The following is a 12,203-nucleotide window of genomic DNA, read 5'->3' on the forward strand; positions in this document are numbered from 1 at the left end:
TTTGCTCATCGGTTTGGACTTGTAGTGTCGAAGACGCTCTGGAAGAGCGTCGGATAAAATGATTTGCACATCGGTTTCGACTTCTGATGTCGAAGACGCTGGATTGACAAATGTGTTGTTTCTCAACGGTTTTTACTTAAAAAAAGTTGAAGGCGCTTTGGAAGAGCGCCAGCATAAATGATTTGTTTTCTCATCGGTTTCGACATGTGATGTCGAATGGATTGAATGTTTTGGCTTGTGACGTCGCAGACGCTCTGGAAGAAATTATTTGTTTTCTCATTGGTTTGACTTAAACGAGTTAAAATGTTGAAAGAATTCTGGAGTAGCGCCGAAGCAAATGTTTCGTTTTCTCATCGGTTTCCACGTGTAATGTCGAAGGTGCCAGATTGAATGATTTGTTGTTCTTATCGGTTTCGACTAACCATTTTTTTTCTGAATAAATGATATGTTTTCCCATCGGTTTTCTGCTTGTGTTGTCGAAGGTGCTCTGAAAGAGTATCGGATTGTTACATCTTTTGATGGTGAAGGTTGTGTAAAAGAGGGGCGGATTTTTTCGCGTCAAACGTTAATGCGGATCAGCAGAACACGACTATTCAAATTTGAATTTCGAAGCTGTGAGAGTACCGGACGTATTGGCTTGAGCTTGAAGGGCATAATATGTTTGGCGAACCACCGATATCGTTTTGATTTTCCCATTGGAAGGCCATCAAATTGTATTGGGTGTGGACTGCCGGATCGAATTCTATTGGTTTTGGGTTGCAATTCTGGAAATATTTGCCCAAAAAACATTAGAAGGAAAATAGCTGGAGGATCATGAATCTGAAATAGTTGACATTTTCAGAATGTTAATAAAAGGCTGGATTGATTTGCTTAGTAAATATGTATTTGCGTATTTGTATGTGGACTTTTTTGCTTAGTAAATATGTATTTGCGTATTTGTATGTGGACTTTGAATTGAAATGTTGAACTTGGATTGTTTATGGTATTGGTTTTCAATGAAACATTTGATTTTTGATAATGGGTGAGGTAACATGATTATTAGATTTGAAAATTGAAATTGGCTTGGTTGCTAATATTTAATATTATTTTAGAATCAACTTTTGGTTATAATCTAGAGATTGTATTTGAAAGATGGAGTTGGATTAGAATATTAGTTGTGAAAATTGGATGGACAAAATACATAACCATTGAATGGCAGGCATAAATAAAACTTTCAAATAATTACTGTGGAAATGCTAAAGAACACATAAATAGTAAACCGAGAACTAGTTGTAATGCAGAGCCATGGAAGATGAGGAGAATGAAAAAAAAACTTGATCATTTTATATGAATGTTTGATTTTAGTATTCCATTATAAAAACGTTCCAATGTTGGTCTGGGAATAAAACTTTGTTCATGGAATAGGAATATTGGATTTGCTTTTCGGGTTCATACATTGGATTTGAGTATCAGATTGGAAAATCACATTAAAATATTTGAATTCCAATTTGAATTAGGATGATTTTGAATATAGGAATTGAGTACGGACTGGATACTGGATTGTAAAATTAGAAAAAAAAAATGCGATTTAAATAGTTGTTTATGAAAATCCTAAGTCAATGGTTTTTTTTTTCTCTTTTTTAGTGAGAGAAGAAGGGGAATGTGGAGGTGAGATATATTAAGAGTTGGGCAATCCACGTTTAGAGTGCTTTGATGACAGATATGCAAATATCGTATAACCGTTCGGTTGCCAACACTAACTCAGCAATAGTAAGCCATGACTTTGCCTCTTCCCTCGTGGGACAACCAACGGAATCGCACGCGCGTTTAGACAGCAAACCCCGTGATAGCTCGCTCGGCAGAACTAGGCCGCAGAATATTGTACTCGAGGGTTAGATTAGTGAATCTGGCGTGCAGAGGAATGGTACTATCATTACACAGTCGCATATGCTCTTGGGCTTTGCGGACGACATCGACCTCATTGGCATCGATCGCAAGGCAGTAGTAAAGGCTTTTGTCCCACTAAAAAGAAAGACGGCGAGGATAAGTTTAACAATCAACTATGCCAAGACAACGTGCATGGTGCGGGTAGAAACAGAGGAAGACCTAGTAGTGTTGGTGCTGAGGTAGTGCTTGATGGGGACGTGTTGCGTTGAAGAATTTGTTTACCTGGGAACGCTTGTAACATATGACAATGACGCTTCCCCTGAAGTGAAAAGAAGTATTACTGCTGCGAATAGGTCCATCTGCGGATTACGTAGCTTGAGTCCCGCTGGTTCCCGCAACATGCAGACGGAAACAAAATGTGCTCTGTGTATAAAACCAGGATCCTACCATTGGTCCTTTACGGACATTAAGCGTGGCCGTTAATAAATGCAGATCGAAAAGCTTTAGAATTTCCGAATAATTTCCTGTGGGAATTTCTGAATCAAACTCTTAAAAGTTTCCGGAGGAAATTTTAAAAGATTTTCAATGAACCTTAAAAATGTTAGAAGAAAAACTGTGGAAATTTCTGGAGGAATTCTTGAGAGGGGTTAGGAAGAAATTTCGGAAACTTTTCCTAAAGTGGGGACAGCAGGGACTATGTCCAAGGGCTTGACGATCCCTCCCCAGGTCATCTGCGAGTTGTGGGGCTTGCCTAGGATGTGGTGGGGTTTGACAGTGGGCCCTGTTAAACCTCTATAAAAAGCTGCATGTATCCGCAAGTAGGCTCCACCAAAGCGACCGTGTGCCGCTCAAAGCGCACAAGCCCAAGTCCTGGTGTTAGGTGGGACGCTAAACAGCCCTGACACGACGGCCCTCCGACGAGACAGGAGGTTTGCGCAGGCCCAATAAGCCGCCTAGAAAACCAATCATTACGAACAATATAAGAGATAATGCGACTCGATATGATCGGCAAAGACCTAGGCGACGAATACAGGATCACGATTGGAAGCTTGGAACATGGAATTGCAAGTCGCTAGGTTTCGCAGGTTGCGACAGGATGATCTACGATGAATTACATCCCCGCAACTTCGACGTCGCGGCGCTGCAGGAGATCTGCTGGACAGGACAGAAAGTGTGGAAAAGCGGACATCGAGCGGCTACCTTCTACCAAAGCTGTGGCACCACCAACGAGCTGGGAACCGGCTTCATAGTGCTGGGTAAGATGCGCCAACGCGTGATTGTGTGGCAGCCAATCAACGCAAGGATGTGCAAGCTGAAGATTAAAGGCCGTTTCTTCAACTATAGCATCATCAACGTGCACTGCCCACACGAAGGGAGACCCGACGACGAGAAAGAAGCGTTCTACGCACAGCTGGAGCAGACATACGATGGATGCCCACTGCGGGACGTTAAAATCGTCATCGGTGACATGAACGCACAGGTAGGAAGGGAGGAAATGTATAGACCGGTCATCGGACCGGATAGTCTGCACACCGTATCGAATGACAACGGCCAACGATGCATAAACTTCGCAGCCTCCCGCGGAATGGTAGTCCGAAGCACCTTCTTTCCCCGCAAAAATATCCACAACGCCACTTGAAGATCACCTAACCAAGAAACGGAAAACCAAATCGACCACGTTCTAATCGACGGTAAATTCTTCTCCGACATCACGAACGTCCGCACTTACCGCAGTGCGAATATTGAATCCGACCACTACCTCGTTGCAGTATGCCTGCGCTCAAAACTCTCGACGGTGTACAACACGCGTCGAAGTCGGACGCCGCGGCTTAATATTGGGCGGCTACAAGACGGTAGACTAGCCCAAGAATACGCGCAGCAGCTGGAAGTGGCACTTCCAACGGAAGAGCAGCTAGGCGCAGCATCTCTTTATTGTACGTCCAGAAGACCAAACCAAATCACAGGTTAACGAACAGGAGAAAGGCAAGTAGGCGAAACTAACAGTGAAGGGTGAAGAGTTTCTTTAGTATCCGGGTATTTAGAAGAAAACGTACACGGTTACGTTCTAGAGTAGACTGAAGTCTCATTTATTGTTCGCCTGATTTCGGGCCATTTGGCTCGCTTGGCTCATCTAGGAACGCGCAGTATTGAAATCTGTGCGAATGATCAATGTTTTTTACTTACAGGTATATAACAATTCTCCCTCTTTTAATGAGATATAAATATAATTCAGAGCTGACATTTGTCAAACGATTATAGTTCATTTTAAGAAAAAGTAGTAATAAATTCATAATTGCTTATTTAAGAAACACTTCAAAAAATATCCGATAGTGTAATCACTCGTAATAAAAATCTTCTGAATGGTTCATCTTTCTCGAACGCTTTGATCTTCGAAGTTCAACTTCTTCTGGTTCCCCTAGAAGTTTCAATTTCCATTCCAGCTGCTAGGCTACTTGTGATTTGCTCTTCGTTCGTGTGTATTGGGCTGTTGCTCCTCTCTATTTCATCACTCCTTCCCGAATCTTCCATGCGTTCGTGTCTCGTAATGATAACGTTCGGCCCTTGCCTCGAAAACCCGCTTTTACCGATCCTAATTTGCTGTCGGTGTGCCATTACGCTGGCGCTTCCAATGGATATCTGCAAAATATTTTGAGAATACCATTTAACAAAGGTTGCATTTATCCAGCGAGCGTGATTATGAGGATTATTGTTTTCGTACCACACTTCATCCCCGGGAATCAGCTGGCCAAGGGCATCATTTTTATTGTTAGAGGAATTTCTATCTAGATGCTCATTGATAAACTCATCATTTGATGGTGGTACACATAATTGTTTTTTATAGTGTTTCTTAGGGTTGATTAAATCTAAAACTATCTTTGGTGTATATGAGAATATAATTTCGGACGGAAAATTTCCGTCTTTCGTCGAATTACAATTTCTAAAATTAAATAGAAAAAGATTTATCTGGTCTTCCATATCCAACTCTCTAACTTCTAGATCCATTAGGAATCTCTTAAGGACTTCCTTAACTGTGCTCACCAACCTTTCGGCTTGACCATTGTTCGAAGGATTATATGGTGGACTTTTGAATACTTTTATGCCTTGCCTCTCAAGAAAATTTACAAAGCTAAACGAGTTAAAGGGAGGACCATTGTCGGATACTAATAAATCTGGCAAACCGAATCGAGTAAAATATGCTATTAACTTTTTCAAAACTCTATTACTATCTGTTCATGCCACATGCTTTCTATTTCAATCCATTTCGAAAAACTATCTACTATAAGTAAGTAAGTACGATGTTCGAAGAAAAAAAAGTCAATGTGAATTCTACTGAAGGGTCTTGTTGTTGGTATCCATTTGGAAATATTGTTTGATTTTTGAGGAATGACCATGCTGTTGCAAGCTTCGCAATTATTAACGTATTTTTCTATGTCGGTATTTATTCCAAACCAAAAAACTGTACGGCGTGCAAACTGTTTTATTTTTTATAATTCCCAAATGGTTCGCATGTAGAAGTTTCAGGATTTTCCTTTGCAATATATGTGGAATAACCACCCGACCTTTATAAATTAGACAATCATCCACCATTTCCAAATCTAGTTGATTTGCATAAACATCTGTTAACGGTTTCTCCAAACTATCAGGCCACCCATTTGTCATATACTTTGAAACTTTTTGTAAAAATTCATCTGCTTTAGTAGCATTTGCTATCATTTTAGAGTCAACTGGCAAATCTTTACTGAAGTTGATACTTTTAATAGTCTGTAAATCCAACTCCTCAGGAATTTCCTGTTGCAATGGAAATCTCGAACAAAAATCCGCATTACCTAATTTATGTGATGGTCTGTATTGTATGCTGAAGTCATATATTGATAAATACAAAATCAGTCGTTGTAATCTTGTTACGTATATAGCATTTTTGCCTTCCTTTCTAAAAATTCCAACCAGGGGCTTATGATCTGTGTAAACAGTAAAATGTTGTCCATAAAGATACTTGTGAAATTTCTTGATTGTGCACACTAATGCTAATGCCTCTAAATGTAAAATTGGGTATATTTTTGAACTGAATGCAAGGAAAATTATGTAAAACTAATAGGCTTTTCTATCTCGTTTACAATGTGAGCAATCAAACCCCCCAAACCGTAACTTGAAGTATCTGAAATTACAACTATTTGCTTCTTGGGGTCATAGAACTCCAAGAAGTTTGCGCTGGTGAGCAAATGTTTACTCTCAATAAAAGCTTTCTGACAATTGTCGTCCCATATAAATTTCACATTATTTTTAAGCAAATTATACAGATGATAAAGTTTAGAAGATAAGTTTGGTATGAATTTATGATAGTAATTTATCAATCCAAGAAATGATTTCAATTCCGACTCGTTTTTTGGAGCATTAGCTTTCTCTATAGTAGATATCTTGTCGGGGCAAGGTCTCAACCCCTTTCCGCTAATAACGTGTCCTAAATGTGTAAGCTCTTGAACAAAAAATTTGCATTTTTCAAGATTAACTTTGATGTTAGCCTTGGCTAAACGCTCTAACACTAATAAGAGTTTCCTTCTGCAATCTTCAACGGTTTTCCCGGCTATTAATACATCATCAACATTTTGAATACCCTCCAAAACCTTATCCATTACTTGTTGGAAAATAGAAGCACTCGATGAAGCTCCTTGTGACAATCTATTATATTTGTATAATCCCTTCATCGTGTTAATCACAACGTACTTCTTGGACCTTTCCGTTAACTCCAACTGAGTGTATGCTCCTTCCAAATCTAGGGCACAAAAAAAGGTACACCCAGCTAAATTTGCAAAAATGTCCTGTACCGAGGGTAAGGGGTAAGAATTTGGGACAATAGATTTATTAATCGACACTTTGCAATCTATTACTAACCTGATATCATCATTCCTCTTCATTACTATAATAATTGGTGATGCCCATTCACTTGTGTCTATTGGTGTAATTACTTTTTCTTTTTCTAACTTGTCAAGATATCTTACAACTTTTTCCTTCAGTCTGAAAGGAACGTCATAGACCTTCTTAAAAATAGGAGTTTCGTCCTTCATTACAAGCTCTGCCTTGAACCCATTAATGGGTGAGGAAAAATTTTTTGTGAACACATTTGCATAACTCTTTTTCAGCTGATCAACAGTCATTTTATCATCAATGTCATTTATGTTATTTATTTGTAATGAATTCTTAAAATATTCTCTCCATTCGGGATAAAACATGTCCAGCCAAGTTCGACCCAAAAGAGGATAAAAATCGTTATCACAATCTATGACCAACAGTTGCATAACAGCTTCTTTACCTTTATATTTCACAAAGACCTTTGCCTCTCCCTGGCTCCATTCACTACTATTAATTGTTCACAATAACTACGCAAAGGATTATCAAACATCGACAAATATCGCTTTTTACTTATTACCGACACAGACGCGCCACAATCGATTTCCATTTCTAACTCTTTATTCTCAATATTGACTTGTACCAAACACGGATTGCTAATTTTGTTAATTGATGTAACCATCATGCAATATAATTCACCTGAATCGCTTTCGTCATCTTCATCATCATCCGAGTCATGAGTCCGCATACGTTCCAGAAGCTCCGATATGTACCTATCAGCTGACGGTCCGGGTTTGTATGACTCAACGAGGTTAACGGCATCTCTGTTCAGGTTTTTCAGTTTAAAACACTTTTTTTTTAATATGCCCTTTAACTCCACAATAATTACAGTACACTTGAGAATAGTCGGGCCGTTGCCATTGTCTCTGCCCATATCGCTGATCTTCTCGCCGTGATGAATCAGCTCTGGTACCATGGCTCAAGCGACCTCCCCTCGCAGTTAGTTGTGATCGGTCGTATGGTCTAACCCCCAACCGACTTTTTACCGGACCTCTACTGCTTCCTGCGATACTGTCAATTCGTGATCCCTGATACTGTTTCGCTACATCATACACTCTGGCCAACCTTTCTAGAACCGTACTATTTTGCTGTTGATTTTCTACCATTGCTACCAGATTGGGAACTTCCCTGTGAAGGGGGTCGGCAGTACCGGCATTAGCCTTGGCTACTTCCCACGTCGCAATGATTTTCTCCGCATTAGTTAGTGACAATTTTTCCTCACTCAAAAGCCTTTGCCTGAGATGCTTATCTCTTAATCCTGCAATTATGCGATCTAAAATTGCAATCTCTTTGAAATTAGCAAAACCACAAAACTCAGCCTGTAGTTTCAAACTTAAAACAAAATCTTCTGTAGATTCATCCGGCTTCTGTACCCTGGTACTAAATTTGTACCGTTGTACCAAATCCGGATAGGTCTTATCAAGGCGGCTTTTAAGTTTGGAAACAATGTCATCCAATGCGACTTCTTCAAAATTACCAGCTGGATAAAGGAGTTTAATCTCCGAATCACCGGGCCACTCATGGTTATAAAGTACGGCATTTTATCTTCTTCTTTTATGTTGTTCACACGGAAGAAATATTTCAATCGTGTGAACCAGTCGTTAAAGGAATAACCCTTTCGATATGGTTCTAATGTGAAAGCCATACTGGAGGAGGCCATTACTAATTACAAAAAGTGATTCAAAAGGTAAAATTGAATAGTGTATAGATTTCCAAAATATAATAAAATGATAAGAAAAGTTCCCGAAACAATATAGAGATAATCAATTGGTGTAAGGTTGTGCAATTGCACGCACGGTTTGTAAAATAATATGATTTGGAAATAAAGAATAAACACAAAATAAATCTAATTAGATTTTCGTCACAATATAACTGGCAACACTGAACGACGATCCACTATGAGTATAATAATGAAAATCACTCACCCTTTGGTTTACCCTACTTAAAACCGCAGCCGCTGATGTTCTCTTTCGCTAACTCACGATTCACACGTCTTGTGATAGGAAGCGCCAGTCGCTGCAACAGTCCACTCGATGGACCTCACGGAAAACTCAATTTCCTCTAACGCGTTTTCGTAGAATCGTCGATCTTTCTAATTATGAAGCACAATGCTTATAAGGAACAATACATAATTGTCAATTATTCTTTTGTCAGAATGAAAGATTTCTTTTTGATCACCCCGAAATCTCCCTATTCATTCGATACTGTAGGTTTAACAAAGGATTTCTATTTTCTTGCGACGCTGCTCGGGAAGATGGCCGTCAAGCATGAAAAACGTTTTCTATATATTTTGTTCACTTTCGTAGCGTCTCCGAAGAATACTCATAGATTTACCTGCACGTTCCTGCACCAAAAACGTGTTCAGCAATTTCTACCGGCGGAAGCGATTCCTGGTAACTTCCGTCTAGATATAGGCCAACGGGAATTTACACGATGATGTAAGGGTGCTGGGGACTTCGCTGAGAATCCAAATGCCAAATACAATTTCCACTACTTTTTACTCGTCGCCACTATTGTACGTCCAGAAGACCAAACCAAATCACAGGTTAACGAACAGGAGAAAGGCAAGTAGGCGAAACTAACAGTGAAGGGTGAAGGGTTTCTTTAGTATCCGGGTATTTAGAAGAAAACGTCTGTACACGGTTACGTTCTAGAGTAGACTGAAGTCTCATTTATTGTTCGCCTGATTTCGGGCCATTTGGCTCGCTTGGCTCATCTAGGAACGCGCAGTATTGAAATCTGTGCGAATGATCAATGTTTTTTACTTACAGGTATATAACACTCTTGAAGATGGCTGGAGAGATATTCGATCCGCCATTGGTAGCACCGCAACCGCTGCACTTGGCACGGTGCCCCCGGATCAGAGAAACGACTGGTATGACGGCGAATGTGAGCAGTTAGTGGAAGAGAAGAATGCAGCATGGGCGAGATTGCTGCAACACCGCACGAGGGCGAACGAGGCGCGATACAAACGGGCGCGGAACAGACAAAACTCGATTTTCCGGAGGAAAAAGCGCCAGCAGGAAGATCGAGACCGTGAAGAAACGGAGTAACTGTACAGCGCTAATAACACACGAAAGTTCTATGAGAAGTTCAACCGTTCACGTAAGGGCCACGTGCCACAGCCCGATATGTGTAAGGACATAAACGGGAACCTTCTTACGAACGAGCGTGAGGTGATCCAAAGTTGGCGGCAGCACTGCGAAGAACACCTGAATGGCGATGTGGCAGACGAAGATGGCGGTATGGTGATGGACCTGGGAGAACGCGCGCAGGACATAATTCTACCGGCTCCGGATCTCCAGGAAATCCAGGAGGAGATCGGCCGGCTCAAGAACAACAAAGCCCTGGGGTTGACCAACTACCAGGAGAGCTATTTAAACACGGTGGTGAGGCACTGGCTAGAGCGCTGCACTGGGTCATTACCAAGATTTGGGAGGAGGAAGTTTTACCGCAGGAGTGGATGGAAGGTGTCGTGTGTCCCATCTACAAAAAGGGCGATAAGCTGGATTGCAGCAACTACCGCGCAATCACATTGCTGAACGCCGCCTACAAGGTACTCTCCCAAATTTTATGCCGTCGACTAGCACCAACTGCAAGGGAGTTCGTGGGGCAGTACCAGGCGGGTTTTATGGGCGAACGCTCAACCACGGACCAGGTGTTTGCCATTCGCCAAGTACTGCAGAAATGCCGCGAATACAACGTGCCCACACATCATCTATTCATCGACTTCAAAGCCGCATATGATACAATCGATCGGGACCAGCTATGGCAGCTAATGCACGAACACGGTTTTCCGGATAAACTGACACGGTTGATCAAAGCGACGATGGATCGGGTGATGTGCGTAGTTCGAGTTTCAGGGGCATTCTCGAGTCCCTTCGAAACCCGCAGAGGGTTACGGCAAGGTGATGGTCTTTCGTGTTTGCTATTCAACATCGCTTTGGAAGGTGTAATACGAAGAGCAGGGATTAACACGAGTGGTACAATTTTCAATAAGTCCGTCCAGCTATTTGGTTTCGCCGACGACATTGATATTATGGCACGTAACTTTGAGAAGAAGAAGGAAGCCTACATCAGACTGAAGAGGGAAGCCAAGCGGATCGGACTAGTCATCAACACGTCGAAGACGAAACACGCGGAACAGACAAAACTCGATTTTCCGGAGGAAAAAGCGCCAGCAGGAAGATCGAGACCGTGAAGAAACGGAGTAACTGTACAGCGCTAATAACACACGAAAGTTCTATGAGAAGTTCAACCGTTCACGTAAGGGCCACGTGCCACAGCCCGATATGTGTAAGGACATAAACGGGAACCTTCTTACGAACGAGCGTGAGGTGATCCAAAGTTGGCGGCAGCACTGCGAAGAACACCTGAATGGCGATGTGGCAGACGAAGATGGCGGTATGGTGATGGACCTGGGAGAACGCGCGCAGGACATAATTCTACCGGCTCCGGATCTCCAGGAAATCCAGGAGGAGATTGGCCGGCTCAAGAACAACAAAGCCCCTGGGGTTGACCAACTACCAGGAGAGCTATTTAAACACGGTGGTGAGGCACTGGCTAGAGCGCTGCACTGGGTCATTACCAAGATTTGGGAGGAGGAAGTTTTACCGCAGGAGTGGATGGAAGGTGTCGTGTGTCCCATCTACAAAAAGGGCGATAAGCTGGATTGCAGCAACTACCGCGCAATCACATTGCTGAACGCCGCCTACAAGGTACTCTCCCAAATTTTATGCCGTCGACTAGCACCAACTGCAAGGGAGTTCGTGGGGCAGTACCAGGCGGGTTTTATGGGCGAACGCTCAACCACGGACCAGGTGTTTGCCATTCGCCAAGTACTGCAGAAATGCCGCGAATACAACGTGCCCACACATCATCTATTCATCGACTTCAAAGCCGCATATGATACAATCGATCGGGACCAGCTATGGCAGCTAATGCACGAACACGGTTTTCCGGATAAACTGACACGGTTGATCAAAGCGACGATGGATCGGGTGATGTGCGTAGTTCGAGTTTCAGGGGCATTCTCGAGTCCCTTCGAAACCCGCAGAGGGTTACGGCAAGGTGATGGTCTTTCGTGTTTGCTATTCAACATCGCTTTGGAAGGTGTAATACGAAGAGCAGGGATTAACACGAGTGGTACAATTTTCAATAAGTCCGTCCAGCTATTTGGTTTCGCCGACGACATTGATATTATGGCACGTAACTTTGAGAAGAAGAAGGAAGCCTACATCAGACTGAAGAGGGAAGCCAAGCGGATCGGACTAGTCATCAACACGTCGAAGACGAAGTACATGATAGGAAGAGGTTCAAGAGAAGACAATGTGAGCCACCCACCGCGAGTTGGCATCGGTGGTGACGAAATCGAGGTGGTAGAAGAATTTGTGTACTTGGGCTCACTGGTGACTGCCGAAAATGACACCAGC

At 42.2% G+C, this 12,203-nt stretch overlaps 1 protein-coding gene across 1 annotated transcript; it reads right to left on the bottom strand.

The window, feature by feature from the left end:
- Window positions 1-4,263: 4,263 nt before the first annotated feature.
- Window positions 4,264-7,550, bottom strand: LOC134204786 (uncharacterized). The gene is made up of 2 exons (XM_062679586.1): window positions 7,411-7,550; window positions 4,264-4,503 (listed from the first exon to the last, which is right to left on the bottom strand). The coding sequence occupies exons 1-2, from the start codon at window positions 7,531-7,533 to the stop codon at window positions 4,264-4,266; spliced, it is 363 nt and encodes a 120-aa protein (XP_062535570.1). The 5' UTR covers window positions 7,534-7,550.
- Window positions 7,551-12,203: the final 4,653 nt, after the last annotated feature.

The sequence above is a fragment of the Armigeres subalbatus genome, unplaced genomic scaffold, assembly GCF_024139115.2.
Source record: "Armigeres subalbatus isolate Guangzhou_Male unplaced genomic scaffold, GZ_Asu_2 Contig899, whole genome shotgun sequence".
Lineage (NCBI taxonomy): Eukaryota > Metazoa > Arthropoda > Insecta > Diptera > Culicidae > Armigeres > Armigeres subalbatus.